The following is an 18,227-nucleotide window of genomic DNA, read 5'->3' as shown; positions in this document are numbered from 1 at the left end:
GTTTTATTTTGGTTTTTTTTTGATGCAGGGGTCTGGAGCAGGAGTTCCGGGATAAACTTACGGCACTGAGGAGCGAATCTGAATATGAAAGTGAGGTACTTCTAGAGCAGGTAGAAGAGGAGCGGAAGAGACTCCAGGAGGAGCTAGAACTGCTCAGGGTTCAGGACGTTAGTCTTCAGGAGGACATTTGCACTGCTGCTAAGGTAACCTCCAACATTATTATTATTAATAATAATTAGCAATATTAGGTCTTTGCACTTAAAATACACTGCTGTTTAAAAGTTTGGGTCAGAAGTTTTTTTTTTTTTTTTACTTTCAATTCATCAAAGAATCCTGAAAGTAAATTTTGCAGCTGTGTTTAATATTGATTTTAACATTGAATAGTATTAACTCTTCTTTAACATTGGTGGCTGCTGAAAATTCAGATTTGCCATCACAGAAATAAATGACATTTTATAATATATTAAAATTGAAAATACTTATTTTAAATTTTAATATTATTTTTTAACATATATATATATATATATATATATATATATATATATATATATATTATGTATGTATATATATAAATTAAATGGCAGCTGATAACTTAAATGGCAACAAAAAAATTAATTCCTATTTGCATTTTTTTTAATGTATTAGGAAGTTGTTAGAATATGTTGTGCAGGAAAAGAGCGTCTTACTCACCAAGATACACATCCCACAAATTTATAATTTGCCATTGAATATTCAAGTTGAAAGAAAATACCATAACAGTATCTAAAGAATATTTGCATTGCAGTACAATTTCCTTACTTCCCTTCTTCCCTTTTTTAATTCCCTTGCAATCACGCTGACTTAAGTTTCATGAAGATCTTGCTCTTAGCTACAGTACACGACTCAGTGAAGAGGTGATCTGTCATGGTTAGAGGTGTATGTTTCTTTGAGCATGTCAGTGTGGTGTCAGGTTAAATAACTCTAGCTGTGTGTTACAGGAGAACAGTCGTTTGGAGGAGGAGGTCAGCGTCCTGAAGGAGAATCTGTCTGAAGCCGTGAGCACCATCTCTAAACTACAGAAGGATCTAGATCATTTGCTGCAGGACAAGGTGAGATGTCTATGTTGTTAGTTTGCTGTAAATCATATGCTTTACGAGGTTTATTCTCTAAGAACAATAATAAAAATTGACTATGTTTGTTTTAATGAACAGTATGGTGGCCTTGATCCAAATGGCACAGGACTGCTGAATCAAGAAGAGCACTTCTCAGAGATCTTTAAGGAGTACGAGCAGCAATGCAGGGTATGAGCGTGCCTGTGTATGTTTGGTGGATATTTGGTCTGGAGTGAATAGTGAATCAGCCCTGCCATTGTGCATTGGATTTAAGTGTTCTTGTTTGCTCATTATGCTGGCTAATCTGTAATACATAGTGCTTAAGATGACAGCTTTAATTGCACAATGGTGCCATTAGTTTTGCTCTTTTGACTTGACTTGAGTAACTATCTATGAACCATTCACAAAAAACCTTAGTAGCCAAATGCTAATGCACAAAAACTAACAGAACACCTTAGCAACAAGGTAGAGACATTATGCCCTTGTTTGAGGCAAGACACCACAGGCAAAAACATGTTTTTTTCTGTTTTGTTGTTTTTTACAAGCATTGGTCAGTTCTTTCGCCTTGTGGAAAAAAAAACATTTAAAATACACTTAAAGCGATAGTTCACCCAACAATGAAAATTCGATCATTATTTGCTAATCCTCATGTCGTTCCAAACCCATAAGACCTTCATTCATCTTCGGAACACAAAATACGATATTTTTAACTAACCCTGCATAGATGGCACACACAACTACCACGTTCAAGACCAAAAAAGGTAGCAAGACATTTGATAAAATAGTCCATGTGACGTTAGTGGTTCAACCATAATTTTAAGAAGCTACAAAAATACTTTTTGTGATGTCACATGGACTATTTTAACGATGTCCTTACTACCTTTCTGGGCCTTGAATGTGGTAATACGCAACAGAATTATCATTTTTGGGTGTTTATTTTATTGCACTTTATCTGTTTGCATCTGTAGATTTCAATTAGAGTACATATATTTAAAGGTAGTTTGCGGCTAAAGTAAACAGGCTCGTCACTCCACAGAGAGAAGAGAGGGGCGGGGCGAGCAGAGCTCATTTGCTTTTAAAGGGAAAAATCCATCAGAATGAGTTGATTTTTGCAGAGCTGATTTTGACAGGTAAAAAGGGTGTTGTTTTACACTACCATTGAGAATTTTCTTACCAAAGTATATTATAGACTTTTCATTAAGACCCTAAAGAATCATATCAACTTGTGGAAAATGGGCATCTGAAGACCCCTTTAACTCTGCTGTCAACAAAATGAAACAAGAATTTTGAATATCTTTCACAATTTGCATATCTGACATTTTAGAAAACTTTTTTGCAAAAAAAATGTTTGCAATTCTTAATGTAATCATTCAACTGGGGGAAGTATCGTGATTATCTATTATTTACTTTTAATTATTTATTTTACCAATTCCCCTGGGGTGTGTTGCCTTTTTAAGAAAATGTACATATTTTAATATTTATAAATGTATATAAAACTATTACACATTTTATAGTTCTTAAATCAGATGTGTTGTGTGTAATTTTTTTAATGTTAAACTTTTTTTCCAAACTTTTACAGAGACAGCTATAAGTAAGCCATTTGTAATTTTTTGCAGTTCCATTTGGTGGCAATTACACGTTTCACCTCTGCATTACATCTTTGTTTCAGGAAATGCTGAAAAAAAAAATAGTTTTACTTGTGTAAATGACCCTGTGTCCCCGCCCCACTAAATACAGGAGTTGCAGGACAGGAATGACGAGTTGCATTCTGAGCTGGAGTTGTTGAAATCTCAGGGCTCAGGAAGGAAAGCCAGACGATCCAGAAGCAACCTGTCTGGTCATGACTGGTCAAGCCGAAGAGCATTAACCACCGAATCAGATTCTGGTAATTTTACAGACATTTTAAATTAGACATTTAATTAGCCATCAAAGTTTACCTTTTTAGTTCTCACTCATCTCTTTCATGTCATAACTAAGTTTATGTACCTTAAATTAGTAAACTGTTGAATGAATCATTATCCTATCCTATTTTGTTCTGCAGATGATCCAGAAATGAAGAAAGGTACATCACCTCAGGTCAGAAAAAAGCTCCAAGTCACTGACAAAAATGGTGAGGAATTATTAAAACAAAGTCCTTTCCCTATGGAATTATCTATACACGTGGGTCATGGTTTGTTTGGTATGTCTTTCAGCCTTGGGTTCCTTAGAGAGTTTAGCTCCCCCTGTAAGCATTGAGACAGAACTGGCCATGGAGCAGATGAAAGAGAAATATGAGCGAGAGGTTCAGGACTTGAAGATCCAACTGGAGACTAAGGTACAGACATAGTATGCAAACATTAAATTGTTTTCTACAAGGAACCTGATTGCAAATTAAATTAGATGCAATTTAAGATTCAAACAGTCAGAGCAAATTCTCCTAGACATACAGTTTTACCAGACAGGTACATTGTTTCAACAGGTGAATTTCTACGAGCGCAATATGGAGCTGATGCGGCAGAATATGGAGGTTGAGCGGAAGGACATCTCGCAGAGCTTTAAGATGGAAATCAGTGAGCTGGAGGACCTAAAGGCTCAGGCAGAAGAGCGGGCAAACAAACTGCGTCAGGCTGTTGAACGGCTGGAAGCAGAGCTGAGGGGTAAGACCGCTGGAGGAGCCTGGGGTCCAGAGCAAGAGCGGAGAATTCAACGGGAACAGGCAGAACTGGAGCAGAACTACGCTCGTGAGATCAGTAACATCGTGATGCGCCTCACCTCAGAGAAAGATCAGCTAGAGGCAGAACTCAAGCTCAAGATGGACCAGGAAGTGCTGCTTGTTAGGTAAGAGTCGCGCAAATGATCTGGTAAAGGATTAGGTGCAGCTTATCCAGTGTAGGCTTTAGTCTTACATATTAGAAAAAGAAAAGAGCTATCATGGGAAAAGGCGAATGGCTTGTCAGTGCTGAGACAGTCTGTAGGACTTTTTAGTGATAGAAAAAAATAGAGAAACAGTATATTTGTTTTATTTTCAGTAATACAAAAATGTTTTGTTTTATTTACTGTAATGTGTAAAATATATATGTGACCCTGGACCACAAAACCAGTCATAAGTAGCACGGGTATATTTGTAGCAATAGCCAACAATACATTGTATGGGTCAAAATTATCGATTTTTCTTTTATGCCAAAAATCATTAGGATGTACAGATCATGTTTCATGAAGATATTTTGTAAATTTCCTACTGTAAATATATCAAAACTTGCATTGCTAAGAACTTCATTTGGACTTTAATGGTGATTTTCTTTTTTTGCACCCTCAGATTCTAGATTTTCAAATAGTTGTATCTCAACCAAATATTGTATCCTAACAAACCATACATCAATGGAAAGCTTATTTACTTTCAGATGTTGTATAAATTTAAATTTTAATTTTTGTGGTCCAGGGTCACATATTACTGTAAAAAAGTAAAATATTTTTATAGTAATGTTAAAAATAAAGTTTTACAGTATTATGATTTTAGTGAGAGTCACACCATTGAAAACAATAAGAATATAAAAAGTATTTCAATGCAATTTGAATGCACTGTAGTAATAAGAATTAAGAAAATAAAGTTTTAAATGAAATTGCAAAAAATTTCAGTGGTCCTAAAATTATATGAAAGTTCTTGATAGACTTGGTGAGATTTACTCATTTGCCCTATTTTTTCAGAAAATAAGTTGCACCTGACTGGAAATCACAAAATTGCATTGTTGAGAGAGAAGCTACAAATAATACATTTGTATATTAGTCACATTTTAATACAACATTCAGAAATGAAAGACAAGTACCATAAATGTGCATTTTAGTTCCCCTAGCTCTATAACAAATCCTTTAAACTTAACACTATTTAAGAAAAAAATGTAGGTATTAAACTAAATGCATAGTTTCATATGGTAAAAGTAGTACTTATATTCCAGAAAATATGGTACGATTTATCTTGGATGCATTTTAAATTAAAAATAATGCATGCTTCATATAGCATTCATGATGTCTAAGTGTATAAATGACATCCCAGTTGTAGGGGTGGGCAATGTACCGGTAGACATCCATATCTGGTAGAAATTAGTCAGCTGGTAGACTTGTAACAGTAACACATGTAACAGTATATTGGATCTGGGCAGCTCTTAAAGTGACAGCAGCCTAATATTCCTGCTGTCTGTCATTCATGTTAATCAGACAACAAAAGAGAGAAAATCTCTCACTGCTCTTGACTAAATCACTTTCATAACTTTAATAAGAAGAATTGTATATTTAATTTACACCGTGAAGAATATGCAGTTTTTATACATTGATTACTTTACACAATGTATGTAGCATTTCTTATTTATTTGTTCTACTGTAGTTTTTTTTTTTTTGTTTGTTTTTTTTGTCCTATTTTGTCCTATTTTATTTTTTGTCCTTTTTGTCCTCGTAATTAGCTCCTTATTCTTATTTAATCGATGGTTGTTTACTTGTCTTTAGTAATTTTTTTATTTAAGCTAGTATACTTTTTTTTTTTTTTTTTTTTTTTTTTTTTTGGTCATATTGACACTGGTGACAAGAATTATGACAAAAAATGTTGATATCATAAAGACCTTATTTAAAGCAAAAATAATTATTTTGTGATATAGATATGTGTCATATTGCCTACCCCTACCCAGTTGTGTTTAACAATAAGTTCAACCTCTTAACCAACATATCTGTAAGGAGAAAGTAGATTTTCCCTTGGTATCCATGACATTGCCATGAATTTAGACTTAGACATATTAGCATGTTGCTGTGTCCCAGGGAGAAGGCAGAGCAGCAGTTATTGCACATGAAGGCACAACACAACGAGGCTCAGCGCAGCCTCCTCCACCAACTGCACCTCGAGCGTAGCCGTCTGCAGGAGCAATCCGAGCAGCATCGCAGAGAAGTTGGTGCATGGGAGTTAAGAGTTCAGGAGCTGGAACAGGAGGCGCGCCGGGAGCGTCTTCTCAGCACCGAGCGCTGGAGTGAAGAGCAAGCTCAGATCTGCAGCAGGGCGGCACAGGAGAGGAAGAAACAGGAGGAGGAACACCAGGAGGAGGTCAGGAAGCTAGAAGAACACATCCAGTTCATGGAAGCTCAGGTAGAGCTCGCATCCAGGGCTGAGGAGGAGCTGCTCATATTACAAAAACAGCTAGAAGATAAGCTGGAAGAGATGTGTGTTCAGCTGGAAGACAACACCGTTTCCATGAAAGCTCAAGATGCCCTCATCCAACATTTGACTACAGAACTTCATGCCAAAGAGAAGGAAATGGAAATCAGAAATGAGAAAGAACAAAAGCTTTGCAATAAGCTCTCTCAGCTAGAGCAAAAGCTTAAAGCCGAGAGAGAAAAGAAGCAAGAGCTTCTGAAACAAAAAGAGCAACTGCAGAAAGAAACAGATGGAAGTATTCAAGATCTAAATGAGAAGCTTGTAAAAGAAAAAGAGAGGGAACAGGAGCTTCTTGACAGAGTTTCCAGGTTAACCAAAGATCTAGAGAACTGGAGGACCATATCTGAGACCTGGCAGAAGGAGATCAAAGTGATGCAGAGAAGCAGCAGTCATCTTTCTACTGCATTTGGTGAGCAGCAAATGCAGCTGAGAGAACAAGAGAAAGAACTTGCGGAGCTTCAAGAAAACTTGGCCAAAACACATGAGGCATTGAAAACCAGAGATGACGATCTTACAAGACAGGCGTCTGAGCTAAATGCTGTGGAGATGGAAAGGGATCGACTCATAGAGGAGCTCACGGGTCAACGCGAGGTTCTCAAACAGCTACAAACACAGGTCAACAGTCTGTCTGAGGAGTGGAATCAAATGCACATGATGGAGCAAAACCTTCAAGGTGCTCTTCATGTGGAACGGGGTAATGTTGAACAGCTCCAACAGCTCCTGGACTCAGAGCAAGAAGAAGTGAGACGGCTTGAACAGGAGAACTCGGGCTACCAGCAACTTGTAAACCAGCTTTCATCTCAGATTGTCGAAATGGAGGCTGAGACTACCAAACTCAAGGAGAACGCAGATAAACTTGCACTGGAAATGCAGAGCAAAGACAATCAAATGCAGGAACTCAATCATCAGCTCGAAGCCAAAGCCGAAGAGATGGATTTGCTCTGGAATGAGGTTCAGCTAAAGATGAAGCTGTTTAAGAACGTCACTCACCTCTCTGGTCAGGTTCAACTTTTGACCAGCCAGCTGGAGGACAAAGAGCGAGAGCTGTGCTCTCTGAGGGAGGAGGCCGATAATACTGCCAACCAACTACAGCAGTCACTGATGGACTCCCAAACGGAGTTTCAGCAGATGGAGGAGGCCTTTGAAAGCGAGAAGAGCCATATGAAAGCACAGCTTCTGGAGATGGAGGGACTTGTCATGGCTTTAGAACAAGAGATGATCAGTCCCCACAGGTTTGTGGTTCTCCAGCTGGTAGATGACCGTCGAAACAGAACCAAGACTAACCATTGCTGCATTGATCCAATCGCCGTTTCTCCCGTATGGATGCCAAGAGTTGACCGCTCACTACTTTAGTGTTTGTCCAAGAGTGTTTCACACAATGAGATTTCATTAACCGTAGACATGTGCTTTGACTGTTCAAGCTTCGTCTCACTAACTGAATGATGTTGATGTCACTGACATGCATGCAATCTCACTTTAATAAGTTACTGTGTGTATTCTGATTGAAAGTGTGTCCTTGCATCCTTTTAATTGCATTAATAGAATTACATTTTTGTGTTTGCCACTCTAATCTTTTGCAAACTTTGAATTTTTGAAAATCTAGCTACAGAAATTGTCATTGTCCCTAAAATTATATTGTTTTGTGTACTAAGCTGCCTAAAAGTGCAGAGGCAGGTAAGATTGTTATGGAGAGCTGATCTCTATATTTTGGTTTCCAATTCTAGGTCTCAACTTGATGAGGTCACATCTGAAAACAGTGCACTGAAAGATAGGCTTGCTGTCCTACAGCAGGATGTCAGATCTCTGGAGGAGGAGCTCAACAAAAAGAGGTAAAGAAATCATTGGCTTGTCAGCTATCCATGTTTAGAGGTTCAAGTGCGTAGTGCTTTAGCCCTATTGTAATTGTAAGACTGGCCAAGGATCAGCAATCTTCATGTGAAACTGATCAGGCAGACCAAATTGTACGTCGTACACATTGGAAACTTGGAGTGATGTAGTACTCACACCGTCTACAATGTCGCGAAGGCTCACCCCAGTCAGCCTGATACAGTGATCAAAAGTATGAAATCGCTTCAATTGTCGGCTCAATTGTCTTATGTTGTTGGAAACCTTGGCTCATACTGGACAAAACTTGGAATCGTCCATCACCCTGTGCTAACTAGTCCTATGGTTTTCACCCGATCAGAACCAAACCAGTGCAGGAAGATTCTCTGGAGAGTGAATATCAGTAATTATCGAAAAAAGTCGCAAAGGGATGCCTTTACTAAAACGGCTATAACTTTTGAATGGTTTGAGATGTCTTCGCCAAACTTACAATGTGTGTTTAAGTGCTGAATCTAAGGTCACATGAACAAAGTCGCTGAACTTGGCCACTTGGTGGCGCTATAAGAGGGGGAAAAAAAACATAAAACCGGCCATAAGTACGCAACATTTGTCCTATCGACATGACAATTAGTACGCACGGTCTTGGTCAAAAGTGCCACAAGCTATAAGGACATTTAAGGGCATATGGAGATTTAAGGACATTTGGGTATCTCAAAAAACATGGCTGCTATTAGACAAGGTTAACAGAGGTCGATCGGAACGAAACTCGGTGGGTTTTAATCACGGTCCTAAAGGTCTGTAAGAAATTTGAATGAAATCGGCCACTAGGGGCGATATCACATTTTTTAAGCTTAAATTTTATATTGTGTGGTTTTTCACACGTAGACCTTCTCGTTTAGAAAAAATTTGCCTCTAGAACCACTGCTGTCGATCAAACTGTTAAATGATTGAGAAAATGTTAAAAAAAAACTACTTTTGCAAACTAGTCCTAGGTTTTTCACTCAATCTGGAAAATACCACTGCAGTGCAATTCTCTGCACATGCGACAGGTGATTCTAAGCAAGCATGCAGAATTTTAGAGAGATAAGGACGACAACTAGCACTGTAACAGTCATAAATCACATTTCTATGGTACATGACCGGGATTTGCCAAAAATGCGTTTTTAATCATTGATTTAGGTGGTTACAGGATTGCTAAATAATATGTAATGTCTTTTTTTTTTGTATGTGCCTAAATGTCTGAAAGCGCTTGAGCCCTGGTAATTGCTGCTTGCAGCTATATTTTATTTTGCTGTTTTATTTAGCAAAAACAAATATCATTTCACTGCGTTTAGGAGGAAACTTGAAGAGGTGGAAAGAGAACATATGAAGAATCGAGAAGAAGAAGAGAGGCTACAGAAAGAGGTAAGTGCCTAAAAATATTGATAGCATAGATCTTATGATGGTTTGCCCAAAAATGAAAATTCTGTCATTAATTCACCCACTTGTCGTTTCAAACCCCTTAAGAGTTTGTTCATCTTCAGAACACAAATTAAGATATTTTTGATGAAATCCAAGAGCTTTGACACATTTAAAGTCCAGAAAGGTAGTAAGGACATCGTTAAAATAGTCACTGTGACATCAGTGGTTCAAACGTAACTTTATGAAGCTACGAGAATTTTTTTGTGTGCAAAGAAAACAAAAATAATGACTTTATTCAACAGTTTCATCTCTTTCGTGTCAGTCTTCGATGCACGTTTACAAGAGTACCATGAAGCCTAATGATTGTGAACCGTTCATTGCTGCTTCTAACAATTGTTTTATTTTTCCAACATAGAATTCCAGATTTCGAGAGGAGGTGCTTGACTTCAGTGCGAGAAACCTGCAGCTTAGCAATGAGAACGCTGAATTAAGTTCCCGGCTATCTACTGATCAGAGAGCAGTGCAGACGCTGACTGACAGGCTTGCACAGGTGTGTCAGGAGAACGATGAGGCAGCTGCATCCTACAGACAGCTGCAGGAAACCCTTCAACAGCAGAAGAGCAACACGCTAAAGCTCCAGGAACAGTGGCAGAAAGAGAAGGAACTTCTAGAGAGGGAGCTTAACACTGCCAAGGATACGGTATGGTTTTATTTTGTGGGATATATTAACAAATTATTTCAAAGTTGGCAGAAATCACTGAAACTGTTTTTTTTTTTTTTTTTTTTTTTTTTTCTTCAGCTCCAGCATTTGACGGTGGTTGAGTCTGCATTGAAAAGCCAGACTCTGAAAAATCAAGCACTAGAGGAAGACAAGGAGCGTTTGCTGAAGGAAACAGCAGACCAAGACCAGAAGGTGAGAAGTTGAGGCTTTGTCTCAGAGCATGTTTGTGCTGCTGAACATTTTTATGCTGAAATGTTCTTTGTGTTTTTTGTAGCTGGAAAAGATTCAGGAATCGCTTCGCAAATCTGAAACCCAGATAGAGCAGCTCAACTCCCAAATCTTGACTATGTGGCAAGAAAAGGATGTTCACGTCCAGGAGTCATCCACACATCAGAAGATGCTGCAACAGTCTCAGGACAAGGTCAACAAAGATCTTTATACATCTTTGTACATACTTGCAGTCATTCAGTAATAATAAAACTAAGTTGTTAATATTGTAAAACACTAGGTCCAGGAGCTTGAGGAGAGCATGCGTCAGTTGTGTAAAGAGAAGGAGCAGTTACATCAGACCCACAGGCTTCAGGAGGAGACGGCAGTCAGTGTCCTTCAGAAGGAGTGCAAGAGTTTGCGAGTACAGAACGAGGAACTTCATAATAAGGTTAGTCAGGAACAACACATTGCTTTTGCAATGAATTTTTCTCAGTATGCAATTAGAAGCGGCCCATATTTGTTTTATTTCTAGAGAGCATTTTGGAATGCATTTACATTTCCATAATTACTTTAATTGCTTCACTGAGATTTGAACCCCTGACTTTGTGCTTGATTGGGCCATTATTTGAGCTGCAGGAATGTTCTTCTGTATTCACTACAAGGACTTTTAATGTGTTTTGAATAAGTCTTTTATACTTACCAAGCATGCATTTGATCAAAATACAGTAAAAAACATAATATTGTGAAATATTAATACACTTTTAAAATTTGTATTTTTAATATGTTTTAAAATGTTGGGTCAGGGTTAGGGTTAGATTTAAAAAAAAAAAAAAAAAAAAAAGCTGAAATTTCAGCATTATTGTAACATGGTCCATCAGAAATCTTGCTGATATGTTTTTATTATATTTCTAGGTGGCTCAGCTGCAGACTCAGGAGCTGGAACTTCAGAGACTGACACATGAGTGCCTCACTTTGAGGAACAAACAGGCAGAGCTACAGACCGCCAAACATGAGGCAGATGAACAGGTCTGGAGGTCACTTTCAAACTTTTCACTGATTGAGAATCCCTGATTAATGTTTCTGGTCTCACTTTTGTGTTTGTTGTCGTTTAGGCACTAAGGGCAGATAGCACTCTGTCGCTGATCCAGGCCCAGCATGCACGTGAGGTGCAGGAACTAAGGGAACAGGTGGGTTCTGGCACCCGGGAGCACTTGGCTCATCTGCAAACTCAACTGGCTGAGCAGCATCGCAGGACACAGGACTTAGAAGATCTGCTTCGCTCTCAGGCCAAGCAGGCCAGCGTTCAGATGGGGCTTCAGCAGGTACATCAGCAATACATTCAAAATCTTTGGATTAGTTCACCCAAAAATGAAAATTCTGTCATTAATTACTCATGCTCATGTCGTTCTAAACCTGTAAGACATTTATCTTCAGACCACAAATTGAGATATTTTTGATGAAATCCGAGAGCTTTCAGCAAAGGGTCCTACAACATTCAAGGTCCAGAAAGGTATGTAGAACATCGATAAAATAGTCCATGTGACATCAGAGGTTCAACCAAAATTTTATGAAGCTACGAGAAGAGGGGAAGAATTGTTGAATAATTTTAGTTCTTTGCACAACAAAAAGTATTTATGTAGCTTCATAAAAATACAGTTGAACCAATGATGTCACATGGACTATTTTAACAATGTCCTTACCACCTTTCTGGGTCTTGAACATGTCAGTTGCATTACTGTCAAAATCTCTCGAATTTCTTTAAGAATATCTTAATTTGTCTGCGCCAGTAGCCTTGTGGGCAGCGCACTGACATATGACACACTTGCGCTTCCAGTGTCCCGTGTTCGAATCCTGCCTCGTGGACCTTTCCCGATCCCACCCAATCTCTCTCTCCCACTAGCTTCCTGTCAATCTTCACTGTCCTATCTAGTAAAAATGCAGAAAACAAAAAAAAAAATTAAGGTCTTAAGGGTTTGGAACGACATGAGGGTGAGTAATTAATGACAGAATTTTCATTTTTGGGTGAACTATCACTTTAAGGCAGGTGAACAGGAAGTGAACATTCAAGTCCTTATTATGCATTTTAGCACTGAATCGTTTTTTTTTTTTTTTTTACCCTTGATCTCATATTTAAGTATGTTTATTAAATTATTAAATCAAACAACAGGAGCAATATGAGAAATTGATGGCGAGTATGCAGGAGCGTATGGATGAGGTTGAGGCCAAGCTGAAAAACACGCGTGTCATGCTGCAGGAGAAAGTCAACCAGCTAAAGGAACAGGTAACCAGAAACTAATGGCATTTATGTTTTTAAAAACTAAATACTAGCTTACTGACTATTAATATTTACTATAATATTTTCTGTTTTTACTATATTTACAGTTCACTCACCCTCAGCTTATCGAAGATTTAGATGAGTTTGTTCATCAGAAAAGATTTGTAAATGTGGAGAAATTTAGCATTACATCACTTGCTCACCAATGGATCCTCTGCAGTGAGTGGGTGCCGTCAGAATGAGAGTCCAAACAGCTGATAAAAACATCACAGTAATCCACAAGTAATCTATACCTCTCCAGAACATCACTTAATGTCTTGCAAAGTGAAAAGCTGCGTGGTTGTAGGAAATAAATCCATCATTAAGGGATTATTTACTTTAAACAGTCAAATAATTTTACCTCCAGTGAAAAGGTCCATCTCTTGTTGTCCTCACACGTCAAAATCCACCAAAATAGTTAGTGTAAATGGTGCCCATTTCTCTACTGATTTAGATGATTTTTGGAATTGTGTGGATTACTTGTGTATAATTGTGACATTTTTATCAGCCTTTGGATTCTCATTCTGATGGCACCCATTCACTGCAGTGATGTTAAATTATTTTTTTTTCTGTGTTTTAATGAAGAAACAAACTTATCTACATTGTGGGTAGCCTGGGGGTGAATAAATTGCAGGCAAATTTTAATTTTGTGTTCCTAAAAAAGTGTTCCTTTTCATTTGAATGTTTAATTGAGTATAAATAAGATTTTGGTAGCCCTGTAACCTGTTAAATTTCACACTGGAAACAGAAGGCTGAGCACTTCACATTGAAGGATACAGTGACTTGGTGCACATTTTGGCAAATGTTGTTGAACTGAGTTATTTTAAGATATGTAGTCACCATCATCTCTCTAACTTATTTCACCCCATAGCTGGCCAAAAATGCCAAGTCAGATCTGCTGCTGAAGGACCTGTATGTGGAAAACTCTCAGCTCATGAAAGCTCTTCAGGTGACGGAGCAGAGGCAGAAGAGTGCAGAGAAGAAGTCCTTCCTCTTGGAGGAGAAAGTGATCGCTCTTAACAAACTGCTACGTAAAATCGCCCCAGCATCCCTCACAGCTTAAACCCGTTTCACTCCATCATGAGCCTTTATTTGTTGTACTGGACTGTGAAGTCCCACCCGCTAGTGCACTTTTGTCTTTTGGTGCGAAATGTTTTTGAACAAACAATCCTAGTGTTAAAATGAAAGCACAGATAATGCAAAGTCTTAATTACTGAAACAGCATATTGTATTAAATCACGCTGTTGTCATAAGTATGAAAGGGTTATGTTAATTTAATGGTCTCTTCAGAGGCAAACGAATACCAATGAACAAGACTTTTGTAGTATGAGATTTGATCATTTAAGGAGAGCATTACACATTCCTTTAATTGTTCACTGTGATGTAGGGTACAAACTGTAAGTATTTTTGTGAATCTGACTTCAATATTTGCTAGTAAAAAAAAAAAGACCCATTCTTTTTACTGCATTTTAATGCCCAGTGTGGTGCAATAACCAAAAGCACAGTATTCACACAATGTACAGTTTTGATACAAATACTATCTTGTAATTGCACAAGTGTCAATCATGATGCACTAATGTCCACTTTGATATAAATTATTATAAGTGTTGCAGTTGTCTCTTATGATGTACACCTTGTTTAAAAGAGCTGGCTAACTGTTGGGAGATGAAAGTGTGACACCACTGTTGTAAATGCATCATGTACCACTGTAAAGAATGTGACCAACTCAAGTTTTACCTGTGTACGTGTGTTGCTTTCTGATTAGATGACTCACTGTAATTTAAAGTTGTAACATCTAAATGAACAAGAATGAAAGTTTTCACAATACAGCTGCTGCTTGTTAGGAGATGACGTGCTCTAATACACCCTGCCGAATAAGCTGCTCACATTTCCATCTGGGTAAAAAGTGCTGTGAACAGAGGAAAGGTGAAACATGTTAAACAATTTATGAAAGAAGAGCAGTCATTCTAGTCTGATTTTAATATGCTCTTAAAAATATAGTTACCTGGCTATTCTTCTTCAAGAGAATGACAGTGCCATCATCGATTTCAAATTCTCCATGGTCTTTAAGACAGCGCACCTGAATGGGAAGGAAATGGTACATCAGTGCTGATAATGTTACTCTAAATGTAGCTAAATGGATGTGTATATATATATATATTTAAATATATAAAATATACATACATATACAGTGCTGCTTAAAAGTTTGTGAACCCTTTCTATGTTTCTGCATAAATATAACGCAAAACATCATCGAATTTCCACAAGTTGACAAAGAGAATCCAATTAAACAAACAAGACAAAAAATATATGCTTTGTCATTTAGTTATTGAGAAAAATGATCCAGTGTAAAATATTTGCGAGGTGCAAAAGTATGTGAATCTTTGCTTTCAGTATCTGTTGTGACCCCTTTTTGAAGTAATAACTGCAGGTAATGTTTTTTGTAACTGCTGATCAGTCCTGCACAACGACTTGTAGGAATTTTAGCCCATTCTTTAGTACAGAAACACTTGAACCCTGTGATGTTGGTGGGTTTCCTCCTAAGAACTGCTTGCTTCAGGTCATTCCACAACATTTTAATTGGATTAAGGTCCGGACTTCGACTCGACCGTTCCAAAACGTTACCTTTGTTCTTGTTTAATTTTTTGGTAGAATGATTTTTGCGCTTGGGATCGTTGTCTTCCTGCATGACCCACTTTCTCTTTAGATTTTAGTTCATGGACAGATGTCCTGACATTTTCCTTTAGAATTTGCTGGTATAATTCAGAATTTATTGTGCCATCAATGATGGCAAGTCGTCCTGGCCCAGACGCAGCAAAACAGGCCCAAACCATGATACTATCACCACCATGTTTCACAGACGAGATAAGGTTCTTCTTATGCTGGAATGTAGTGTTTTTCTTTCTCCAAACATAACACTTTTTATTCAAACAAAAATTATATTTTCATCTCATCCGTCCACAAAACATTTCTCTAATAGCCTTCTGACTTGTCCACATGATCTTTATCAAACTGCAGACAGGCAGCAGTGTTTTTTGGAGAGCTGTGACTTTCTCCTTGCAACCCTGCTATGCACACCATGGCTGTTCATTGTTCTCCTGATGGTGGACTCATGAACTTCAACATTAACCAATGTGAGAAAGGCCTTCAGTTGCTTAGACGTTATCCTAGGGTTCTTTGCAACCTCAGAAACTATTGTACATCTTGCTTTGGAGTGATCTTTGTTTGTCAACCACTTCCTGGTAGGGTAACTGTGGTCTAGAATTTCCTCCATTTGTACCCAATCGGTCTGAGTGGACTTGTTTAGTCCAAACTCTTTAGAGATAGTTTTGTAACCTTTTCCAGCCTGATAAGCAACAACTCTCAACTCTTAATCTCATAACTCTTTTTCTGAGGTCCTCACAGATCTCCTTTGTTTGTGCCATGATTCACTTTCACAAACATGATCAGATTTTAATAGATCCCTGTTCTTAAAAAAAAAAAAAAAGAGGGCAAAAAACTGACACCTAATTGTCATCCTATTGACTGAAAACATATCTGAAAAGATAGACTCTAAATTCACCTTCAACTTAACTGCTAATCCTAGAGATTCACATACTTCTGCAATTCGCAAATATTTTAACGCTGGATAATTTTTCGTAATAAATGACAAAGTATATATTTTCATCTCATTTGTTTAATTGGGCTCTCTTCGTCAATATTCAAAACTTGTGTGAAAATCTGATGAACTTTTCGGTCATATTTAGAAAATTCTAAAGAGTTCACAAACTTTCAAGCAGCACTGTATATATATATATAAATAATTTCAGCTAGTTTCCAAAGTAATATTTTTTGATGTACTTAACTAAAACTAATTAAAAATGACATTTAATTATATATATATATATATATATATATATATATATATATATATATAAGTATACCATTTCTACTCAAAATTGCACTTACCTCGATGTATAAACTCTTAGGGGGCTTCATATCCTGTGTTATGTCCAAACCTTCCTCTCCCCCTATTGACCTCATATAGGTTGCCAAAGACTTTTTGTACTGATTGAACCACTCCATCTGATTTAGAAGCATTTAAACTACAGGTGTCAGTCACAGACCAAGAAGCTACATGTGACATGTTAACATTACACAGAAGAAACGCAGGCCCACCTCTTCAGCGCACATGTGAAACCGAATGGTTGTGGGCAGCACACTGCCATACTCCCATCTGAGAGCACGGATTCGCAGGAGGCGATCATAACTATGGAAAGAAAAAGAGATGGGTTAGATCACGCCTGTCACGAATGGGATGGTGGATAACCTATAACAGGGTAACAGTGAATCACACACAGGTAAGCGGCGATACAGCGCTGGTTTCTCAGCAGACAGCTGTGGCGGAACTTGATGGATGGTATCAGCTCGCTTTTGCCCTCTGTCTTTGCCTCATTCCTACAAAAACAAAATAGCAGGAAAAAAAAATTTGCATTAAGATTAATTTGCAGCAACTTTTACTAATTTAATTATTTTTGTATTATTTTTTTTTTTTTTTTTTTTTTTTAGTAATTGTAATTGTATGTTATTATTATTATTATTTTTTTACTTTCAGTAATTTTAGCACTTGAATATTTTATTTAATTTAGGCAAGACAACTCTTAATTTCTCTTAAGTCTTATCTAATTTTTGATTACTGTTTTATTTAAATTAAATAAAGCTATTTTAATGGTTTAAGTTATTAAAGAACACTTTACAGACCCTGTAATGTCTAACTAATCAAACATACAGAGGTTTAACGTTAATGTGAATGGTGAGAGCTGAGCACACACTTACACATCACTCTGATTCTGCTCGTACAGAGCCTTCATTTCCTCCAGGACTTGTCGAATACTGTCTTCCTGAGGAAAAACCAGTATGCTTTTGTTTTAAAAATGTTAATGATAACTGTTACACTGCTGAAAATATGGCAGCTATTAAACACCGTAATGTAAGTTACGATTACTGTACAAAGCGCTGTAACTTACATTAAACGCGGGCAGCTGACCGTCGCCCATCCGATGAAGCTCCCTAATAAGCTCGACTGCCTTTTCGCAGAACATTATAAATGGTTTGTAACCGAAAGATGTCGATTTTTTGGGATAAACTCTTCGCTAGCTAAATTTCCAATACACTCAGAGACAGCTTTCGCGGTAAATTTTGGTTGTTGTGATCACGTGAGCGTTAGAGTTACTACGGAGCGCCAAAAAGGACAGTTCCATATAGAACTAGTGACGTAAAGTCCGACTCATTTCCGGGAATCGGTTCTTTCGAACAGTTAATTTAAAAAAACCTCAGTGATTCTATTTCTTTTACGTCAACGCGTAACATCTTACACGAAATGATATATTAACCATTACTTGACCAGTGTCGTTAAGGAGAACATAACAGAACATTCTCGTATTTTACGTTAAAAAGAAATATTGGTTTATTATACATATTTTAAGATACTCAGTGCTGTAGCACTGCAGCACA

The 18,227-nt window shown here is 37.5% G+C and overlaps 2 protein-coding genes across 4 annotated transcripts in view; one reads left to right on the top strand and one right to left on the bottom strand.

Annotated features, from left to right (window-relative positions):
* ninl (ninein-like) overlaps nt 1-14,468 on the top strand; it is a 35,494-nt gene extending 21,026 nt beyond the window's left edge. For 2 of the 3 annotated variants that reach the window (XM_051126361.1, XM_051126362.1), the window contains 18 exons: nt 29-203; nt 978-1,088; nt 1,191-1,280; nt 2,829-2,976; nt 3,133-3,201; nt 3,284-3,405; nt 3,550-3,908; nt 5,874-7,496; nt 7,989-8,093; nt 9,423-9,492; nt 9,905-10,189; nt 10,289-10,402; nt 10,485-10,631; nt 10,719-10,868; nt 11,333-11,446; nt 11,533-11,742; nt 12,588-12,701; nt 13,606-14,468. In XM_051126361.1, coding sequence (XP_050982318.1) covers nt 29-203; nt 978-1,088; nt 1,191-1,280; nt 2,829-2,976; nt 3,133-3,201; nt 3,284-3,405; nt 3,550-3,908; nt 5,874-7,496; nt 7,989-8,093; nt 9,423-9,492; nt 9,905-10,189; nt 10,289-10,402; nt 10,485-10,631; nt 10,719-10,868; nt 11,333-11,446; nt 11,533-11,742; nt 12,588-12,701; nt 13,606-13,797 — 4,198 coding nt within the window. In that variant the 3' untranslated portion in view covers nt 13,798-14,468. The remainder of the gene's footprint in view (nt 1-28; nt 204-977; nt 1,089-1,190; nt 1,281-2,828; nt 2,977-3,132; nt 3,202-3,283; nt 3,406-3,549; nt 3,909-5,873; nt 7,497-7,988; nt 8,094-9,422; nt 9,493-9,904; nt 10,190-10,288; nt 10,403-10,484; nt 10,632-10,718; nt 10,869-11,332; nt 11,447-11,532; nt 11,743-12,587; nt 12,702-13,605) is intronic. The other variant, XM_051126363.1, reaches the window with a different exon arrangement.
* gins1 (GINS complex subunit 1 (Psf1 homolog)) lies at nt 14,171-17,959 on the bottom strand. Its single transcript, XM_051126364.1, has 7 exons — nt 17,741-17,959; nt 17,550-17,614; nt 17,073-17,171; nt 16,893-16,983; nt 16,683-16,799; nt 14,740-14,814; nt 14,171-14,643 (listed from the first exon to the last, which is right to left on the bottom strand). Exons 1-7 carry the CDS (start codon nt 17,813-17,815, stop codon nt 14,575-14,577), a joined length of 591 nt encoding a protein of 196 aa, XP_050982321.1. The 5' UTR covers nt 17,816-17,959; the 3' UTR covers nt 14,171-14,574.
* Nucleotides 17,960-18,227: the final 268 nt, after the last annotated feature.

Source organism: Labeo rohita, chromosome 13 (assembly GCF_022985175.1).
Source record: "Labeo rohita strain BAU-BD-2019 chromosome 13, IGBB_LRoh.1.0, whole genome shotgun sequence".
Classification (NCBI taxonomy): domain Eukaryota; kingdom Metazoa; phylum Chordata; class Actinopteri; order Cypriniformes; family Cyprinidae; genus Labeo; species Labeo rohita.
Note: the sequence above shows the minus strand (reverse complement) of the source record. Positions and strands in the feature narration are given on the sequence as shown.

What these genes read in the sequence shown, in the direction of transcription:
- gins1 (XM_051126364.1), bottom strand. Translation starts at nt 17,815, where the DNA reads ATGTTCTGCGAAAAGGCAGTCGAGCTTATTAGGGAGCTTCATCGGATG. An exon ending in GTCAGCTGCCCGCGTTTAAT is followed by an intron (nt 17,615 to 17,740) that starts GTAAGTTACAGC and finishes GTTTTTCCTCAG; the next exon opens with GAAGACAGTATTCGACAAGT. An exon ending in CTAAGAGTTTATACATCGAG is followed by an intron (nt 14,815 to 16,682) that starts GTAAGTGCAATT and finishes CTTCCCATTCAG; the next exon opens with GTGCGCTGTCTTAAAGACCA.